Source organism: Erythrolamprus reginae, chromosome 1, assembly GCF_031021105.1.
Source record: "Erythrolamprus reginae isolate rEryReg1 chromosome 1, rEryReg1.hap1, whole genome shotgun sequence".
NCBI lineage: Eukaryota > Metazoa > Chordata > Lepidosauria > Squamata > Dipsadidae > Erythrolamprus > Erythrolamprus reginae.
In genome coordinates, this window is record NC_091950.1 from 34,536,326 (window position 1) to 34,558,213 (window position 21,888).

At 38.2% G+C, this 21,888-nt stretch overlaps 2 protein-coding genes across 10 annotated transcripts; one reads left to right on the forward strand and one right to left on the reverse strand.

Moving 5' to 3' along the window:
* Window positions 1-514: 514 nt before the first annotated feature.
* Window positions 515-14,743, reverse strand: L2HGDH (L-2-hydroxyglutarate dehydrogenase). Of its 5 annotated transcripts, none has more exons than XM_070749023.1 (10): window positions 14,587-14,743; window positions 13,343-13,458; window positions 12,367-12,518; window positions 9,599-9,730; window positions 7,826-7,988; window positions 6,452-6,486; window positions 4,878-5,045; window positions 4,263-4,420; window positions 3,224-3,355; window positions 515-2,255 (listed from the first exon to the last, which is right to left on the reverse strand). In XM_070749023.1, exons 1-10 carry the CDS (start codon window positions 14,694-14,696, stop codon window positions 2,060-2,062), a joined length of 1,362 nt encoding a protein of 453 aa, XP_070605124.1. In that variant the 5' UTR covers window positions 14,697-14,743; the 3' UTR covers window positions 515-2,059. The 5 variants fall into 5 exon arrangements, with proteins under 5 accessions (XP_070605124.1, XP_070605132.1, XP_070605128.1 ...); XM_070749031.1 differs by having other exon boundaries at window positions 7,826-8,017; window positions 14,587-14,699; XM_070749027.1 differs by lacking the exon at window positions 13,343-13,458 and having other exon boundaries at window positions 12,362-12,518; window positions 14,587-14,669.
* DMAC2L (distal membrane arm assembly component 2 like) lies at window positions 13,392-21,267 on the forward strand. 5 transcript variants are annotated; one of them, XM_070749070.1, is made up of 5 exons: window positions 13,392-13,455; window positions 15,769-15,882; window positions 18,578-18,786; window positions 20,052-20,223; window positions 21,101-21,267. In XM_070749070.1, the coding sequence occupies exons 2-5, from the start codon at window positions 15,776-15,778 to the stop codon at window positions 21,213-21,215; spliced, it is 603 nt and encodes a 200-aa protein (XP_070605171.1). In that variant the 5' UTR covers window positions 13,392-13,455; window positions 15,769-15,775; the 3' UTR covers window positions 21,216-21,267. The 5 variants fall into 5 exon arrangements, with proteins under 5 accessions (XP_070605171.1, XP_070605189.1, XP_070605196.1 ...); XM_070749088.1 differs by lacking the exon at window positions 13,392-13,455 and adding an exon at window positions 14,518-14,872; XM_070749095.1 differs by lacking the exon at window positions 13,392-13,455 and adding an exon at window positions 14,518-14,749.
* Window positions 21,268-21,888: the final 621 nt, after the last annotated feature.

The following is a 21,888-nucleotide window of genomic DNA, read 5'->3' on the forward strand; positions in this document are numbered from 1 at the left end:
TCAACTTATAAGAATTCATGTTCAAAGTTGCGATGGTACTAAAAAAAGGGATTTATGACCATTTTTCACACTTGTCACTATTGCAACATCCCAATGGTCACATGTTCAAAATTCAGATGCTTGGCAACTGGCTCATATTTATGATGGTTCCAGTATCCCTGGGTCATCTGATCATCCTTTGCAGTCTTCTGACAAGCCAAATCAATGGGGAAATCAGATTCACTTAAAAACCATGTTCCTAACTTAACAATTGCAGTGATTCACAACAATTCTGGCAAGAAAGGTCATAAAACAGGGCAAAATTCATATAACAACTGTCTGGCTTAGCAATGGAAGTTTTGGGCTCAATTGTGGTTGTAAATCAAAGACTGCCTGTAGGAAGATTTTAGTATTTCAGAAAAAAAAAGTTTGGAACTTCCAATGATTCTATTTGAAGAGAAACAGAAAATAATGTACAGTACATTAAAACAAAGTTAAAAAGAAACCCATTTAAAATTTCCTTGTTCAGCACCCAGACATTTATGCACTGCTTTTTATTATTGACTAAAATACAAAGTTCTATATGACTTCTAATTATGGTTTGGATCAATGCTTTTATCTAATCATATTCCATTAACTTATTTTAAAAGAACATTCCAAATTCAGTCACATATAATACTTCTATGTTTGGGCCATCTAGAAAAAGAAGACTGTATACAAATCAAATCAAATCAAGAAATGTTCGCTGATTCATTAGCTAGCAATTTAGAGAATGGCCTAATTTCTTGCAATGAGAAAGCAAAAGCAAAATAACTCCTAGATACAAACCATAGATGCAATATTTACACGGGAAGACAAACGCCATTTTTTACTACCAGTATTTGGAATCTACTGTCCTTTTCTTCAATGACTTTGGTAAGGATAAAGCAGTACTTTGCTTCTGGCCAACAGCTGCTTGTATTTTTGTCAGCATTCCTTTGCTAAAAATAAAAACTGGAGGCCAAAGACACTTGATTGATACATTTTTCTGGAAATTCACAGTGTAACTTCTGTTGAAGATGGCACCAGTTATCTTTATAATATTGACTATCTTTCATTACCCAATCTGGTAGCATCATAAGTGCACACATATTCTTTTCTATTGATACCATGATCAATGGAAGTTTATTGACTCCACTTCTTTCAGATGATTCTAAGGTTGCAGAAAAGTCTACAACCACATCTCTTGCTTGCTTGAGTATTTTTAAAATGCTAAGCCCATCTTTGTGTAAATAAGGAACAGAAACCTAGGCAGAACGGACTCTCTTGATCTAGTCTCCTCCTTATTAATCTATTTGGAAACAGAACTTTATTCAGACACAAGTAAGTATCTTAAGGAAACTGAGGAGGATTCTGATTTGCTAATTGCTCTAATGTATAAATACTATTTTCCTTTAACAAAGTAATATGACAAACTAGACACAAGAACAGTTTTTTCCCCCGAACGCCATCACTCTACTAAACAAATAATTTCCTCAACACTGTTAGACTTTCTACTAAATCTGCACTTGTATTCTACTAGTTTTTCTCATCATTCCTATCACCCATTTCCTCCCATGTTGACTGTATGACTGTAACTTGTTCCTTATATCCTAAGATTTTTATTAATATTGCTTCTTCATTGCTTATTTGACCCCTATGACAATCATTAAGTGTTGTTCCACATGATTCTTGACAAATGTATATTTATTTTATGTACGCTGAGAGCATATGCACCAAGACAAATTCCTTGTGTGTCCAATCACACTTGGCCAATAAAAAAATCTATCTATCTATCTATCTATCTATCTATCTATCTATCTATCTATCTATCTATCTATCTATGTGACAATTAATGGATCTTCCTATTCTTTTAAATAGTTTCAGTGCTGTGATACTGATCGTGGTCAAATTTGATGCTTTTGTATACCAAACTAGTTTGTGATTCTTTTTTCTAATCCTTAATTTCCAAACAAGAAAAAGTCCTTTTCTTTGCCTGTCACAGTAGCTGTGACTACTGAGGAAGAGGAGCAAAGAGGCCCAAGTCTCCAGTACCATCCAGTCACAATTTGAATCTCTGCTCCACCTCATTGGCTATCATTTTTGCAATGGCAAGAGAGGAAGTAGCGGCAGGTGAAGGGGCATTCCTGACATGGAGTATTTGAGCAGCAATGTCTCCCGTTCCACTATCAAACACAAAATCATCAATCAAGTTGCCACCACTGTCCAAGGCTTGAGCTCTGACTCCAGCAGGTCCTCTGCAAAAAGAAAGACATTAAACATTCAATATTTCATTTGATAACTCCCCCTCACCAAAGGGGCTTAATATGAGATAATTAAGACAATTATTGCATTATTATGGTTGATTATAGAATAGCATAAAACAGTTATGAATTAATAAAACAAATGAAACAAAAGTATCCCCTGACATACATAACTCTGGCAATCATTTGCAGGCAAAACGTACATATAATGTAGTATAACTTTGCTACCTTTAGAGAAATAAATTTATCCTGATTGTTTACAGTTAAGATTAATCACAGTGGTACCTCTACTTATGAACTTAAATTCATTCTGTGACCAGGTTCTTAAGTAGAAAAGTTTGTAAGAAGAAGCAATTTTTCCCATAGGAAGCAAATAATGCTTGCAATTGGGGAAACCACAGGGAGGGGGGAGGCCCCGTTTCCTCTCAGGATATTCCTAGAAAGTCCCATGGAGGCTTCTCCCTGCCTTTTCCAACCCTGTTTCCTCCCAGGAGATTCCTAGAGAGGCCCCACAGAGGCTTCTCCCCAGCTTTTCTGGCCTTGTTCCCTCTCAGGAGATTCCTAGAGAGGCCCCATGGAGGCTTCTCCCTGCCTTTTCCACTTACAGTTTCAGAGGCTCGGGTTTGTAAGTGGAAAATGGTTCTTGAGAAGAGGCAAAAAAATCTTGAACACCCAGTTCTTATCTAGAAAAGTTTGTTTGTAGGTAAGAGTACTGAAGAGGATGAAATTGACCGGTTCTCTGAAGTCCTATAGCATCTTATAGAATTAAAACCAAAATTGATGTCCATATCATCATGGGGAATTGGAATGCTAAAGTAGGAAGCCAACAGGCAAGTTTGACCTTGGGGTACAAAATGAAGCAGGGCACAGGCTAATAGAATTTTGTCAAGAGTATACAATGGTTATAGCAAACACTCTTTTCCAACAATCCAAGAGACCGCTTTACACATGGACAGTTTTACCTCTGAATATCATTGATGGTAACTTCAGGGATGATTCTTTGCAGCTGCTTCAATTGGGCATTTAGAAAACATGCTCTGTACATTTCACCCATCCCATATGAAAAATTCTTCAGCACTAGTTTCCATAAGCCGCTGAGAGAGAGAAAAGAGCAGGTTTTTGCAAACTGGTTGACTAAGGTTAAATTCTCTCATCTAAGGAGACTTTTGAAAATGTTAATATAAAAATATAGTAAATAAATGTGTATGTGTCTATGCGTTTTCATAGATCAGATGCATCTCAATTACACTGAAGGAATTAAATCAGTAGTAACAAAGTCATTTTAGTGTTGTAGCTAAGAAATACTGTACTGGGATTAATATCTGTCAACTTGATTTAAGCCTTTAATTAAACTAATCAAGGAGAGAAGCAACTTAGAACTAAGGAGAAGTTTCCTAACAGAAAAATTAATCAGTGGAACAACTTGCCTCCAGAAGTTGTGAATGCTCCAACACTGGAAGTTTTTAAGATGTTGGATAACCATTTGTCTGAGTGGGGTAAGCAGGGGATTGGACTAGAAGATCTCCAAGGTCCCTTCCAACTAAATTATTATTTTAATAATTCTGCTGGTTATTACTTTACATATCTGATTAAATGGATTTATCTAAAATGTTTATGCCACAGTACATTTTTACATTCTTGAGATGCTGTAAAATTGGTTGTTTTTCTAATTGCTTTGAATAAAAACATGATTTTAGTTCATTTTTTATCTAGTAAAACATTTACATTTGTGTTAAATAAATAAGCAATCATGTCATTTCCCCCCCCCCCCCTGCCACCTATGCTTCATCAGATGATAGAAATGGTTCTGGTTTTTATAGGGTCAATATTTGTATTTGCTTTTTCTCCCATTCCTAAACATACTTACAACCTGAATTGAACCAAACTCTTAGCCCTCTCCTACATTTCCCACTGCAAGCAATAGAATACTTCTTGCAATGCTCACAGTTAATACTCAAGTAATAAAAAAACAAGGAGGGCACAAAAATTGGAAAAGATTACCTGTAAGCGGCTGCATCTATAAAATCCTGAATGCTGAAGTCATAAAATTTGTAGCCCTCTCGTTTAAACGCAAGGACTGCATTCGGCCCAAGCCAGACACTTCCATCCATCCGTGGGGTAAAATGAATGCCCAGAAAGGGGAAACGGGGATCAGGTACCTGTCATACCAAAACACAAAGAACATGTCATAAATCAAAATTCGTTTGAGGTAGGAAAGTACTGTATCACCCATGTGCACGCTATAAAACAATTAAACAAAACAGTTCCCATTCATCTGTATATGAGAATAAATGGAGCCAATTTTCCAAAGGGATAGTGGCTCTTTTTCACTAGACATGTTTAAGCATAAGTGAGATGGCCACCTGCCAGAGATGCTTTGATTTGGATTCCTGCATGAATCAAGGTCTAAATGGCCCATTTCAATTACACATAACAAAATAGAAAAGAGGATTTTTAAAAAGAAAGGCAGAGTAAAGGAAAATATGTGGCAGTGATCTCGAAATGGAATTGAGACACTTTTCAGGCAATTAAAGTTTAAATAACTTTTCACAATACCCGTAGTGTCTAAAAACCCCTTCTGACCAATAAGTGAAAGTACTGTGAGAACTGATATACCGGATAAATGTTTCCTCTAACTAAGTAGCACTTCTCTGGCTTCAGCACCAAATAATCTCCACGGAAAGGCACAATGCGGGGCTCCGGGTCACAACCACTGATCTGGGAGAGTCTATCCGAGTAAAGTCCTGCGCAGGACACAAGATGTCGGCATCGGATTTCCTTCCCCTGGGACAAAAACAGCACAAATTTACCTCAACTATAACACAATCTCAAAAACAAATAATTCCTGAAGATTTTTCCTCTATCTTCCATTTCCTCCAGTGCGGCTCCTTATGTCTGAACTGACCTCTATGACCACGACAGGAAGGGATCCCTTTGTAGTCTGAAACAGATGCTCAAATCAAATAGAGGTCTTTTAGGAAGAGAGGCAACTTTTGGAGAAATCTAGTCTGGCCAAACAAGTGATACCCTTAGCCAAAGGAAGAGGCTAGAAGTTCAGAAACTGTACGTGATAGGGTTACTTGCATATGAAGTCAGAGCTTCTCAGGGAATGCGAAGCTTTAAGCCAGGAGTGTCAAACTTGATTTCAATGAGGGCCACAGCAGTGTTGTGTTTGACCTGGAGGGGCTGGGGGGGCATGGGCAGGGGGGGGCAGCTTGATGTCACTCGTGTCAGAAGCGCCGGTGGTGCCAAAGCGCTGTCAGCGAAAACAGGTTCCCAAGCTTAGTTTTCAGCTGCGACGACTTCCTACAACCCTCTGCCAGCAAAAACAGAGCTTGGGAGGGCCACCTACGGCCATTCGAGCTCCATTTCCACTGGCAGAGGTACCGTAGACCAGTACCCCGCTGTTTCCTGGGTGGCCCTGCATTCCAGATCGAACCACCTCATGAGCCAAATCTGGGCCCCGGACCTTGAGTATGACACCCCTTCTTTAAGCAATTAGTGAATAGGCACAATTAGAACTTTTATACTTTTCTAAAAACTACTAGAACTGTGCCTTTGTAATATGGTTATTATCTTTATCAAATAGTTTCAGATATTAAGAAATATGTTTGTTTTTCTATGTAGAGGGGTAAGGAAAACCTCCATCAACTAATTTTTAGTATAGATTTGTTCTTTAAGTAACCTAAACATTACACTCTTCTTTTTCCTCAACCTTGAATGCTGTTTCGTATATTAATTCAGTTCACAGATTTCCTTAGAGATGAACTCGGAAGAGGTGTCGAAGATGAAAGCACAGATGGCTGAAAAATAACATAGGTATAATAACCTTCATTTTTGATATCAAAGATATGTTTAAAGACTTTGGAATGTATTTCTGGTATTATAAAAAGCATATGCTGATGTTGCTTTATTAATAAATTATTAATAAATTCTGTACATGCATCACTTTGTATATGTAACTTTAGCCTTAATATTCTAATCTGCTTCTTCCTATTTTATCACTGCAAAACCTCTGTGAGTTAAACTAATATACAAACCAGCATTCTAAGCTGAGTGCACTATAAAAGTAACAAGTATTAGTTTACTAAATCAGCAATTAAGGTAAAATCTTTTTTATGCTTAGTAAGTAAAAATACCAGAAGATCAAATATATATATTTTAAAAATTGAATTGAATGATTATCTTACCTTTGAATTTCTAACAACAATTGGATATTTATTCCCTACAAATATGAAACAAATTTAAATAAGTTATGGAGCAATTGTTTTAACCCTTGTGCAAATCTAAAACCCAAATGATAGTTTCTGAAGAGAAAGTGGACTCATCTGGAGCCATTTTTTAAAAGAAATTGTGGAAGCATCTTGATTATGATGCTAGCATAGGGAGGAAAACCTGACTTCTTTGTAATAATTCTTAAGCATGTTTTGTGTCCATAAAAAACTTGTGCTTCTTTTCTCAGCCTTTGTTAAGTTTGAGTTCCATTCAATCCTTCTCAAAAAACATTGAGTGTTTTTTGAAATGCACTAAACTATCTTAAACAACAGATAGATTAGAAAAAAGATCTAACTACAGAACTCCTAATAATCCAAAAATAGGGACCCTAGCAACATAAAATATCAACTCTCCTCAAACTAAATCAAACTAAAATCCAGATGACTTTTGAATTGCATTTTGCTCTCCCCTTATTCTCTCTCCGTTTCTGTCTTTCTATTTGCTCAAATGATATCTATGTTACTAGGTATCCTTTGCCAAAAATGGTCAGAAAATATTTTCTTTTGAATTCTGGAGATGAGAAAACAATAAAACAACCTTTTCTTGTTAAGTTTTATTTTAGTAAAAGGATTTAAAGTATAAGATTTCAAACCAAGTAGCAAAACAATTGTAATGACTTCTAAAATACACTTGTTATTCTTTATTAAATTCCAAGGAAAAATTGTTCAATTGTCCTATTTCCTAGCTATAATCTGCTCTGCCTTTGGAGTATGAATGAGTTCTAAAATAATATTTAGTATCTATCAAATGTACAACAATTTTGGAGAAGTTCTGGAAATGTATCCTATAATATAATCATTTGAACCCTACCACTTATTCAAAGCAACCTAAGAGCTGAAGACAATTTCAATCTGTAAGATCTTTACATAAAATATAGTCTGTCTGCATGGATTGTGCCAAGCCAGAGTTTTTTAAAAAATTCTGGTCACACATGATACATTAGGCTGGTTCATACACACTTTAGGTCAAATAAAATAAACTTTGTTGCAGCTTACATTTGTGCCTGCCTAAAGGCCACTGGATTTTTAATGGCACATCAAAAGATGTATTCTAAAACTGGAAGAGACCAACTTTTGCTTTTTGAGACATTTTAGGAGGGGAAATAGATCCTTAAGACAGGGCATTGCATCTTGGGGCTGCAAAGGGAATGCTGGTAGACACACCATCTTAATGCATGTTAAATTCAAGATCTGCATATTACAGTGAATCCTGAGAGGAAAATTCCAAAGAACATCAGGGACGAGTATAACTTTAGAGGTATCAGAAACAAATGATTTACTGTAAATTACCTTCTTTACTTCCTTCAGCACTTTCCTTTGCCATATCCATGTGTTCCACCTCAAACTCTGTCAATACAGTACCTCCAGCTGCCTGAAAATCTTCAGCATAGGCTAGGGCCACCTGCCTGTAGTTCACAATACCGGTGTATGGGGAATCCAGAGCCATCAACCCCTGAAAAGGTGGACGCAGGGACAACACATCTGTTCACAGGGTCAATATTGAAAGAACAAAGAAGACACAAAGGGGGCATTGGAATCAATACAACTTTCAGCAAGGCAGCCTACATGCTTATTAGGTTTACGTGCTTACTCAGATAGTGCTGCTTATTGGCAAGGAATGACAGAAGGACAATTTAAAGCACACGAAAGTGATGGTCGACTAATATTTACCAAAATGAGTGGTTCAAGGAAACTTTAGAACAGGACCATCTGACATTCCCAGTGCAATTATTGATCAAATTCCCTACCTTTCAAACCAACAATTGGTAAAGCGATTTGATGAGGTAAAATCCTGAAGATGCATGGACTGAATCATATTTCCGGAAGTCAAGCATTGATCAGTAGGCATTTGCAATCTGGAAGAGCAAACTGGAGGATTTTGCCTGGGACTAGCAAGGAGAAGATGCAGAAGAACAAGAAGAGAAAATGGGCTCTTGTTTCTGAGCAACTGACTGGGTTGGAGATTTTGAAGAGTGGACCTGCTTTTCTGTCTGAGATAAAGGTTAAGGACATGCTGGGGCTTAATTAAAACTGCCATGAGCTACTGATTCCTGAACAGTTCCAGACCCGACTGGGAGGACAATTTGGCCACAACTAGAGCTCTTCCAGAGAAACAACACCAGGAAACATATAACCAAAACAAGTGAGCATGTTAGTTTTAAATGGAAACCTCCAAGCAACATGAACAGTGAAGATCGCTTCATGGTGATCTTTAAGGTATGAAGATTTGTACTTTGAACAGAAAACTCAAACCATGCCTGCTTGGAAGTGGAAGCTTTTGTGATCAGAAGAGAACATAAAGGAATAAGTGAATTGATATACTATATAATCAGACATGAGGGAAGGTAAATTTTGCTTACTAGGATGGGCAAAGTAACTCAGTAGGGGAAGCGAAATGATAGGAATGTCAAAGAACACAAGAAGGAACAAAAACTTGTGGCCCTGAGAAGCAAGAGGATCAGAAGTTAAATGCCACTAGTGGTTTAGCAACCTGCTCTAGAAGCCAGTGCATAGCTTCCAGCTTATCACTTTCAGTTTCATGGAACATGATGGAAGATACTCAGGCCCGGATAGCTCAAAGAATGCAGGGGCCACTTTGAAGAACGAGAAGTACACTCTGGTAATGCGAAAAACTAAGCTTAGAACATGCAGATTTGATACAATGCCAGAGATTATGTATTATCTTCCAGGTCTGTTCAATGGGCTGCCAAAACTCTTCAAGTCTATAAATAACAGTTGTGCCATCTATTCAGGTGAATATAAACAAAAATGCCAGAAAAGACCTCAAAAGATTTCTCTACAGACAAAGAGGAAAACAACGTAGGAAAATGAAAAAGTGGGAAAAGTAAGTAGTGTACTTGTCAGTTCATTCCAAAGAGAAAACAGGATCTTGGGAATCAGAAATCCTGTATTTAATTTTCTATATCAACTTTAATTTAATGTACTACTATTGTTAAAACTGTATGGAGGTATTGATTTCAGACTTTGCCCGGTACCACCCCACATTTAAGAAGTTATTTGCATGGAAAAGATTAGATACTGCACAGAAAAACAGCAGCTTACCCGACAGTAGGGTTCCTTGGCTTGTATTTCTTTGGGAGAGATTAGTTTCAGCCCTCGGACATTATTCTGTGTCCCCCTTTCATAAAGTGCTTTGAGTCTTGGAATTTCTTCATGTTCAACTGCAACAATCAGCTGCCGAGGAAATAAGAAACTAGAGTAACCACAGAACCAAAAGGAACAAACACGAGATAACCACACTATGAAGTGTGAAACAGAATTAATATTTTATTAAATTAGACTTAAATTAAAATTGCAATCTAAATTAATTATGCTTTATAATTTTATTTAGCTGGAGAGATCTTTCCTTGTTGATATTCTTTCTTGATAAAAAAAACTACTGACACTTGATTTCTTTGAATCAAAGGAACATAGAAGAAGCCAGAGACTCTTATTCTTTAAAATAATTGTCAGTAAGGGTTGAACTGGCTAGAAGTATTATTTATCTGCTCCTCCTCTGGGTGACATAAGTATTAGGCTGATTTTTTTCTTATCACAAAAGAAAAAGAGTTGCATTATACCATGTGTTTTTTCAGTATCCACTCCAAACACTTCAAAAATAGAATAGATTTATCTTATCTTATCTTAGGCATCCACTAAATACCTTTTTGACTCAGCAGGTGGCAACCTCTAGTTTGTCTAGGCTTCAAACCTATGCAAAGTGAGTACTGTACTGTATTTAGATCAGAGCTCACCATAAAATTGAAGAATCTGCCAGTTGCATGGCTAAATTTAAAAAAAAATCTAATTCTAGTCCTGCTTCAGGCCCGAAGTCCTCTGGGTCAACTTTGGGTCCACCATTCCCTCAGCCCTGGGAAGAAGGCAATGGTAAACCATTTATGAAAAAGAATCATGCCAAGAAAACTGTAAGGCCTTGCCAAGTGTCAAAAACCGACTAAAAGGTTAAAGAAAGAGAGACATTCAATTTAGACTTTATTTTGGAAACAGTTGGAGGGAAGAATTCGGCTTTTGTGTAGCCCAGTATAAAAACTACTGCAAACAACCTGGTATGTTATGGTTGAAATTTTTTAAGTCTAGTGCCTAATATTTATTTATTTATTTTATTTATTACTTAGATTTGTATGCCGCCCCTCTCCGAAGACATCTTTATTCAGGCAATCAGCTTAAGCTTAATGCCTTCCTTTGAGTAAAATTATCTGTACCTTCCTTCTGCCAAATTAAACAGCAACCAAATTGCTTCCCATTAGAGTTAATTGTAAACTGCTGCAGTTTTATGGAGTCATCCTTCCCTACCATCAAAATCAACTGACATATAATTTTGTTTTTCCAAAGGACACAATTATTCTAAGATAGCTTAATAAATATGCTGATTTGTGCTAGTGTACACTACAATTATGCGTGCTCCTCCACAACTGACTTTGGACCATAATCTTTCGGCTGTGGCGAGTGGGGTGCTCAACCAGGTTCGCCTGGTGCACCAGTTGCAGCCCTACTTGGACAGTAGAGTGTCTCTACTCACAGTCACTCATGCCCTTATCACCTTGAGGTTCGACTACTGCCATGCTCTCTACATGGGGCTACTTTTGAAGAGTGTTCGGAAACATCAAATTGTCCAGAATGTAGCCGCACGAGTGGTTATGGGCCTTCGAAGGCATACTCATATTTCTCCAGCACTCTGTGAACTGCATTGGCTGCCGATTGGTTTACGGACGCAATTCAAAGTGTTGGTTATGACGTATAAAGCCCTACATGGCACGGGACCAGATTACCTCCAGGACCACCTTCTGCCACATGAGTCCCAATGACCGGTTAGGTCCCAGAATCGGCCTCCTCCAGGTCCCATTAACTAGACAATGTCGTTTGGCGGGACCTAGGGGAAGAGCCTTCTCTATGGGGGGGGGGGCGCCCTCTAGAATCAGCTCCCCCAAGAGATTTGCACTGCCCCCACCCTCCTTGCCTTCTCTAAAAGTTTAAAGACCTATCTTTGTCGCCAGGTTTGGGGCCATTAGACTCTAGCCCCCTGGCCGACGAGTGTAGTATGTCTTGCTGTGTGAATGGGAATGAATGATTTTAAATGTTATTAGAGTTTTTAAAGTTTTTTAGCTATATTAATTGGATTTTTTAGATATGTATATTGTATATTGTTTTCATCTGTTGTGAGCCGCCCTGAGTCCTCGGAGTGGGGCGGCATACAAATCCAATGAATAATAATAATAATTGCAAATATAAAAATAACAATAAATCAATGGAACAAGGGAAATGGAGTTAATGCAATCATACTCATAAGTATACACACACACAAGCATATATATTGGTTTTTGATTTATTGTATAACGATGGAAAAGACTAATCAGTAAAATTTATTCGGTTTAACTCTTAAGACTGCACATTATATCATGATTGGAAAGATTATAAAACAGCAATGAAAACAATCAGAACAGAGAAGAAAGTCCAACAATCCCAGATTGGTGGGTGTCTATCAAATGATTATTGAGCCAATTCTCCTGTTTGAATAATAATACAGTAATAATAAATCAAGTGCATTAGAGTTATAGTAGGATTGAGTCTGTTTCTCTTTAGAAGAGATGTGCCAAACTTGTGACCTGCAGATGCGTCATGTGCCGGCTTCGGCTTGTTTAGTGTAGGGGGGGAAAGTCCCGATACGTCACGTGATGACACTATGATGATGCAAGTTTGTCACCCTGATTTAGAACACCCTAGTTTAGCTACCCCAGGAAAATTAAGTAACTTAATCAACTGTATTTGGAGCTGTATAAGATTAACTGCAAAAATTTCAGCACTTACCCTACCTTGCCACATTGTTTATATGGGATTCCTTTTTGGTCACAGTATTCATAGCAGAGAACAGCTCCTTCTACACACAACTTGGCTTTCAGGGATCCAGGTGTATAGTAGATTCCACTGTGAATAACACCACTGTTATGCCCACTTTGATGGAGAGCTAAATAGAAATTTACAACTATCATTTGATTAATCTTCTAATACATAGAAATATTTTATTAGTCAAAATATTATTGAATTATTTTACCTACTTTCATTATTAGCTCAGGAAAAGATATTAAAGTAAAATAGAAACAAGCATAATAAGAGCCACACAGCATGCACAGTATCAAAATATAAACATTTATGTTAAGCGGTAAGATTTAAGAAGCTGAAACTAAAATATCAAGCAAATAGAAAATAGACGTTTATTCTCATTATCTGTTCCTGATTTTTTTTCTGAGACAGCTATGAGTGTCCTATGCAGAACTATGGTATACAGGAAACTATAAAAATATAATGGGCTTCCATTTTCCAGAAAACTATAGAAATCATACTATTCTATGTAGGCAACAAAATTCATATCCTAAAAACCATTAATATTTCATTGATTGGCCACAAAAATTATAACATAAATTACTAGGAATTTTAATGTTGTCTTATGAGAAATCAGATGTAAAATTGGCCCATCAAAAAGACTTTTAATGGATTATATCTACCTGAACTAGAGGTAGTCCACATTCACCAACCACAATTGAGACCAACAACTTGGTTATTAAGCTAAATGGTCACTCAATGAAACCATAATTGTGCTTATGCTTTTATTTCAGCTCTCCTTTGCTTTGATTGTAAATCCAAGGACTGGTCATGTGCAATCATAATTGGGAAATGTGGTTAAACAAGCAATCACTGAGCAAGGGCTGTATAACATTTAATACTAAATACTGTACCTAAAGAAATAATACAGAAGTCTATCAACTGTTTTATCAATTTTAGATATCATACCTAATTCCTTTTCCTTTTCAAGTACTGCAAAAACAAGAGATGGATGGCGCAGGCTAAGCTCCCTGGCAGATGCTAAACCTACAATTCCACCACCAATGATAACGACATCAAAGGTACTGTCAAAAAAATGGGGGGGAAAATCATTTGTAAGTCACATACTCCAGAATTATTTTTCAAAAAAAAAATTAAGATTACTGAACTACAATGGCTTACAGTTATTAGGGAATGATTGCCCGCAATATATTAAGCCACATATTGAATAATCATGGTCCGCTGCATAATCGCAACTGACAGGATTCATGCAAGCTAAACATTAAAAAATGGTATCTTAAAATAGAAGGATCCATCCAACAGGTTGCACATGTCAACCAGACAAAGCTCATTATGGTTTAAGCGTAATCTGTTAAACCCAGCGAATTTCTGAATTTCTATTTAGTGGTACTGTGCTGTAGTTGCTCCTGGAATGGAAATGGAGAAGTGCCTAAGAAGAGCTGGTGCAGTTTCATCTTAGATTGCAAAAAGCCAGGAAATTAGTTTAAATTGTGATGCCACTTGCTGCCAACCTGCCTTCTATTGAGGACCTGTATACTGTGGGAGTCAAATATTTACTGACCCCTCACATCCTGGACATAAACTGTTTCAACTCCTACCCTCAAAACGTCGCTACAGAGCACTGCACACCAAGACAACTAGAAACAAGAACAGTTTTTTCCCAAACGCCATCACTCTGCTAAACAAATAATTCCCTTAACATTGTCAAACTATTTACTAAGGCTGCACTACTACTACTACTACTACTACTAGTTTTTTCTCATCATTCCGATCACCCATTTCCTCCCACTTATGACTGTATGATTATAACTTGCTTGTATTCTTAAGATTTTTATTAATATTGTTTCCTGATTGCTTATTTGTACCCTATGACAATCATTAAGTGCTGTACCTCATGATTCTTGACAAATGTCTCTTTTCTTTTATGTACACTGAGAGCATATGCACCAAAGACAAATTCCTTGTGGGTTCAATCACACTTGGCCAATAAAGAATTCTATTCTATTCTATTCTATGAGTTCTCCCGTAGAGGAAGGCTCCACCTGTTGAATGTCTACCTAGCAGCTGCTTGCTAAAGTTATGACGGCCCCCCCCCCCGTTCGGTGCTGCAGGCTGTTTGCCCTGAGAAAGGCGGAGTGGAAGGCGCAGATGACGGGACTCGCGGACCAGGACCGACGCCACCAGCTGCTCACCTCCTCCGTCGGCCGTTGTCGGCGCTGAGAGGCCGCGAGAGCATCGGGCGACCCCCGGCCCAACAGGGGCGCCGGGCCCCGCCGACGGCCCGAATCCACGCCGGGACCATTGCGAGGGCTGGCGAATCAGTCTTCCCGACTCCGCCTCCTCCGCCCGTTGCAGGTCGGGCCCTGCGAGCGTGAGTGGGAGGAGAAGCAGACCGGAGGCCGCGCAGGGTGGGGCCTGCCAAGACCAAAGGACTCACGGGGAGGCGGATGCCAAAAGCGCCGCGCCGTCCCGCCCGGGGTGCGTTTTACCTCAGAACGCGCCGCCATTACGGGCCTTCGGGGAGGGAGGGAGGCCGGGCCTCGCTGGGCTCCCCCATGCAGGGAGGGAGGGAAGGTAGGTCGGGGCGGCCTTCTGGCCAGCTGCGATCTCATCCCGCTGATGGGTGCGCTTGCAACAGCCCTCGAGCCTTTTTGCAGGAGCCCCGGTCGCTTTGCTAAGGCGGTGCTAATAAACCCAGGGGCATTATCAGCCCTTGCAGCGGCTCTCGGGAGCTGGACTGGGGAGGCTCTCCCATCGGGTCCAATTGCTAGGCGGACCTGAAGGTCTTAAGTTATAGTCCACTTAATAAATTAATTAATAATGAATTAATAAGTCCAATGAATAGGTTATAGAGGTAAGAATGTGGAAAGGGGTTTTGGCTTCTACAATACAGTAGCCTCAAACGTCTGAGCTTCTCCCCCCACAGCCATTGTCTCACCTTGTTGCTTGTATCCTTATGATTTATATTAATATTAATATTGTTTCCCGATTGCTTATTTGACCCCTATGACAATCATGAAGTGTTGTACCTCATGTATCTTTTATGTACATTGAGAGCATGTGCACCAAAGACAAATTCCTCGGAGAGGGCTGGCATATAAATAAATTCCTTGTGTGTCCAATTACACTTGGCCAATAAAGAATTTATTTTGTATTCTATTCTAGCTTGGAAGTATGGAGACAATTGCTCTAATGTGCCATAGTGTTATAGTAGAGATCATGTCCTGAGCCATAATGTCCCACCCACCCCCTTTTTTTTTGGTGCAAATCCACCCCATATGTGGCTCATCATCTTGGGTCAGAAGTTACTGATGACAAGAATGTGACTGATTTCTAGAAATCCACTGAGCTGTCATTACTGTGATCTCTTTCAGAAGTTGCATGATGTTGACGGAAGTGTTGATACGCCAAACGGAATTGTTGAAGAGACAGCCGCCTGCTGGGCTTCGGAGGCATTTCTGGGGATGGTTAAACGCAGTGTTCAATCAGTAAGAACACAGGCAAGATAAATAAAGTTGCTTCCACAATACGTTGCTTGTACAATGCCAGTTGAAGCTACTTGCGGATATGATTGCCTTCTGAATCAGCCTTGAGAATTGTAGCACTCTTATTAAGAAATGAGCTGGTGTTTGAATTTTCCTGGGAGAGTTTGGGAGGCCTACAGTCTGCTCCTGGGGCTGGTGGAAGGCAAAAGCACCCGTTTTTGCAAAAATAGAGGGCAGTTTTGTGTAAAAACTGGGGCGTTTTAGTTTTATACAGCCCCCAGGAGCTCTTTGCAGGTCTCCCAAACCCTCTGCCCATCCTATTTTTGCAACAAAAAAAAGGTGTTTTTGCAAAAAATGGGGTGCAAAGAGGAGTTGGGAGGACTGCAGAGTGCTCCTGGGGGATGGGGAAAGGCAAAAATCCCTGTTTTTACAAAAAAAAATAGGCCCAGTTTTGCACAAAATGCAGCATGCAGAGGGTTTGGGAGGCTTGCAGAGTGCTCCTGGGGCTAGGGAGGACAAAACTTTTTTTTTCTTACTTACCTCTTTGAAATCTTGGTGTGCCTTATACACCAATGCATCTTATAGTCAAAAAATATGGTACGTGTCAATCCTACTTCATATATAGTAGTCCAAGTAATCATTGATGTTTTTTATGTATTGAAATTAATTGGGGATATAAGCATTTGGTATGATTCAGTACAAGTACTTTAAACCTCATGCAAGTGCAACACTTCACTGCTATAAAGGAGCCTGACATTTTAAAAATTTTGAAGCTGCAGAATCTTACTGATCAATATGCTTAGGAAAAACAAATGATTAGAGTGACTGTCCCATAGGAACAGGAGTCCTAGTATAATTTTTTGTATGCAAGGACCTTTTTGCTTGAGTGAACCTATGTTGGTTTCTAACTTGAAACTTCTTATGTTTTTTATCCTTAAACATACAGATGGTATGTATACCAAATTTGAGACTGGAAGATATATACTGTATGTTCTATGTTATTTTTATTTTTATTGAATATATTACCTTTTCACTAAACTAAAGGACCCTCAAGACAACTAATTAAGATTGAGTTTATATGTTATGTAAATCATGGTTTGTTTATAATTATATTTAGCCTCAATTAACTTGGTTCTCAATGCATTAATCCAGAAACAAAAGGTTTTAAAGCACAAGGGCTGGATTCATATAGCATATTAGGCCAAAAACTAAACCAAATGTCTTTTTATTGTGTAAATGAATCCCACACTTACTGATGGAAATGATTTATAAGTAACATATAATCTGCAGTATTTTTCTCAACTTTCTTTGGGTTGTGAGGAGAGTTTATTAATAGGAAAACTTTAACTTTCTTCACCCAAGGCTATTTTCCATGCTGACCTATACAATGATTTACTTATTAAATAATGCACCACATTTATTTTTAAGCAGGTTTCTTCCACAGAAGTACAGAAATGTAAAGCTGATCCTAACATTAGATAAACGAATACAGCTAATTTCTAAAATCATGCCAGAAAAAGCAGCTGGTTGGGAAGCCAGGATGGCCAAAACCCAGAGATGGTTCTTATGTATGGGCCAAACTCCTAGAACGCCCCCCCCCCCCCCTGAGATATTTGATTGGCCTAACTTGAGGGATCTTCCAGAAGCATTTCCAGAGAATTGAGGAGGAATTGACAAGAGACACTGTTTCAAGTTACATGTTTTTGTATTTTATAATAATGTATTTTTGCTACCTCTTGTGATCCACTATGTTTTTTTATTATTATGGTGAGATATCCATGCAATATGTAAATAAATATTCCAGGAAACTAGTCAAATTAGTTAAAAAACTTGAAAGAATTATAATTTGCATTGTATTAATTGGGAGAAATCTTATTTAGGCCCATTGGATTTCATCTGAATGCTCTAGCATTAAGAGACAAGGATATTAATAGATAGTTTCTTCAGGATCACATCAGGAAAGAAATATCTTCCTTGTCTGCCATGATCCCCATAATTGTCAAATATCCCCACAACTTTTATTTCAAGCCTGTCCATTAAATTCAGATGCATACTGTAGTCCTCAACTTACAACCATACTTAGGATAGGGATTTCTGTTGTTAGTCAGTGTGGTCATAAAGCAAGTCATGACCAGATATTTTACAATCATTTTTATGGCAGTCATGTAGTTCTTAAGCAAATTCAGCTTCTCCAATTTTGTCAGAAACTGGCTGGGGAGGTAAAAAAATTAACATTAATATGATTGTAGAATGTTATGACCAGTTGTAAATGCAGACTGATTGCTAGGAACCTGAATTGCAGTGTAACCGGGGTATGTCTACCGAGTCTATGGAGAGGGGCGGCATACAAATCTAATAAATAATAATAAAAAAATAATAATGTGTATTGTATAATGGTCATAAGTTGAATGGCAGGTTATAAATCATTTTTTTCTGTCATAACTTCAAACCATCTTTAAGTGAATAGTCTTAAATCCACGACTATCTGTTTTCATGAATCTTTAATCCAGTGATTCTCACACATGGCAATTTTAGATGTGTGGACCTCAGCTCCTGGAATTCTCCAACCAGAATGTTCACACACCTTAAAACTGCCAATTTGCAAAACACTAGTTTAATCTGTGGTCCTTTACAGTCTATGTCGATTTGAAGATACTGCATGTTGTGGAAAGAACTCATTGTGTTGCCTTCTTGCCAGGGTTGACCGTGAACGAATCCAGGCTGTTGGTCCAGACAGAGCAGCTTCAGAGTGGCTCCTTCGGTGTGGTGCATCAGTGCGCTACCATGGCTATGACAAATGGCAAACGGATTACAATGCACTCCCTCTGGGGCCATTGCAGAAATATAAGATCCAAGCAATCAATGCCACAGAATCTTGCATCATGAACAAGGGATTTGATTATTTAGGTATGTTATTGAGCCTAACAAAACTAATTTAATCTGTAAATATTTGCTTGCTAGCCCATTCCCTTTATGTTGCTCGGATACAAGAAGCTTGTCTTTTTAAAGAATTGGGCAAAGAGCATCATAGAAACTACAATCTATTTGGTGCATTGCCTTTGTACATGGCGAAGTCCGCCTAAGGGCAGTTCACTTTAATAGTAGTACATTGCAGTTATTTCATATGCACCACTATTATCTTGAAGGTATCTGCTGAAATTGGGAAGATAACCTCCCCTCCTCCCTACCATAATTTTCTTTACCTATTTTGTGCCAGTCTTTCACAGGATTGCCAAAACTGTAATTTTGAGACAATAGGCATCTGCTGCCTTCCAAATGAGTTGGGTTTCAATTCTTATAATGCCCAACCTGCACAAGCAAAGCACTATTGATTCTTAGGCAGGTTAGGGAGGATTGTGTTTAAGAATATATTTGCCTTACAAGTACAGTAATATAAAACAGAATGTGATTTTGTTTGGATTATAGGATGCATTATATTCTCCATTAAGATTTACAGTTCTGTGCAAACTAGGAAACTGTGTTTATACCATGCCAAATCCTGATTAGTTGTGGGTTTTATCATAATATTGGTCCAGCTAAATAACTGAATGGCAATATGTAGAGAGGCGCCCTGACTAGAGATGTTAGAAATTGATCCAGGCCCTTTTCTCAGAGTTCTAATCCTTTCTTTAAAGAGAGATATCACTTTCACCAGAAGTTCTTTAAAAAAACCTTTTATAAAATTTCTATAAGAAGTTAAAACTATTTTCTCCACAGATGTGAAAATAAATTGCAAGGGAAGGGAACTTTGCCCATTCAATTGCATCCTATTTAATATGTAAGGCACAAATTCATTATCGTAATCATAAATTAGATGTGACCTCGCTGGATTGCTTTACCAAAATCAGAATGGTTTGATTTTATCTAATGCCAGTCGAAAGCTCTACTTACTGTGCTTAATGAAGCTTTGCTATTGTTATTGCTGGCTTAGCAAACTAATAGTGACTTAGCATGTTCCACATGATGAAATAGTTTTACATTAAGCTACAAACTATAGTGTTTAAATTCTTAATAGTCAAGTTCATGCAACAAACTGAACTAAAAGGAAGCAAACCAAATTGTGACTTTAAATGATGTGAGTCCAGTCCAGTATATGGATAAGAGCAGAAATCCTTCACATAACTTTTCTGTAATAAGCCCTTCCCTTAGCAAAAGACATTATGCAATTTCAGATGGTCTAAAGCATCTTGAAGAAATAAAGTTTTGCAAGTGCATATACATTGAGGATGCATGCTTACAACGGATTAGTGAGACTCCAAGCCTGCAGAAGAGCCTGCTGCGTTTGTTTCTCATTTCTTGTGGGAATGTTACAGACAAAGGCATCATTGCATTGCATAAGCTCAGGTATGTAACACAATTAACACACATCTGTATTTTATAAAGTACTGTAGTTATGTTGACTGTATGGGTTGTTGCAGCCTAGATAAATTAGAGACAGTTAAATTCTTGGTGTTCTCTGAGCTTGATTATTTTCCTTCATTACAGGTAGTCTTCAATTTACAACCACAATTAGAATTGGAATTTCTCTCCTAAGTTAATGCAGTCTTAAAATCAGTTGGACCTGATATTACTACAATTTTCATAGCAGTCGTTAAGTGAATCAGATGGTCATTAATTAAATCACATAGATATTAAGCAAATCCAGCTTCCCCAATCAGGCATTATTTGCAATGACCTGACTGTAGGATGATGCAACCAGTTGTAAATGCAAGGCAGTTCCAAATGCCTGAATTGTGATGATGTGACAACGGGAGAGTGGGGGGTGATGGTTGTAAGTGCAAGTACAGGTGACAAGTCATTTTTTCCCAAGGCTGTCATAACTTTGAACCATTAAACAGTTGTAAGTTAAGGACTACCTATAGTAGGAAATGTATTACATATAACAATCAGCAGTCTTCACTCATCTGTGTACTGATGATGATACCTCGCCTACATTTGCAGGAAAACAAGCCAGCTTAGATGTCTGTGGAGATTCTCAATCATCCAGGTCATAATTGTCCCAAAGTTGCTTTTGTTTCAAGAGGCAACTGGACTTTAAATGTATAAATGCTTGTAAAATTTTGGGGAATGGGAAGTGACATAGCATTTATTCTATTTACAGTAAAATAAAATATTGTTGATACTAGTGAGTATTGTTTTCTGTGACTTTTGTTTTCTGTGACTCTCAGCCACTATTTTTCTAATAGTAATCTTTTTTCTCCTTTTATTTAATTTCTAATAGCAACCTGGAATATTTGTTCCTGGGTGATCTGCCAGGGATACGAGAGAAGGAAAGAACTGTTGAGTCGCTAAAAAAATCAATGCCAGCACTTGAGCTTGAATTAGACTTGGAATGAAATCCTTGCCATTCTATGTGGCATCATTTGCATTATTAAAACTGTGAAATAATCCTCTGAGCAGCCCATGGTTATTGTGGAAGTCCTTGGTCTCGTTAAGAGAAGGCGGCTGCTAACAGAAGCAAGCAAGGCACACAATCTGCTCCTTAAGCTCTAATACTCCCCTTGCATGAAATACAGAATCCCATATGAGAAATAAGTTTTTGTTCTTAAGGGTCTTTTATGTTTTTATGGGGAAAGTTGAGATTACGGGATGTAGATATTATTGGTCCATATAAGTCCTTCAGGATTGGACGGCATAGAAGTCTAATAAACTGAGGTGAGGTGACGTGGAGGAAGAAGAATGATCTCCGTTCTCTAACTCTGATTGTTTCATGATCGGGGTCCCTTCGGGGCATGGAAACCCTGAAGAGCCACGTGAAATAAAAGGGAAGCCTGGGGGGCAGCGTGTTGAAAAGTGATCACCTGCTGCAATGAAAGAAAATCCCTTAAACCCATTGTAAAAGTGTCTCCTATTGTGAGAAAGTTAGAGATATAATTTAAAAGATTACTAGAGATGACCCAGTAATATACAAGGATAAAGAAATACAAAGACTAAAGTGCCAAAGAAAGAGAAGAGAAACGGAATGACAGAAAGGAAGAAAAGGACAAAAGGAAGAGGGAAAAGCCATCT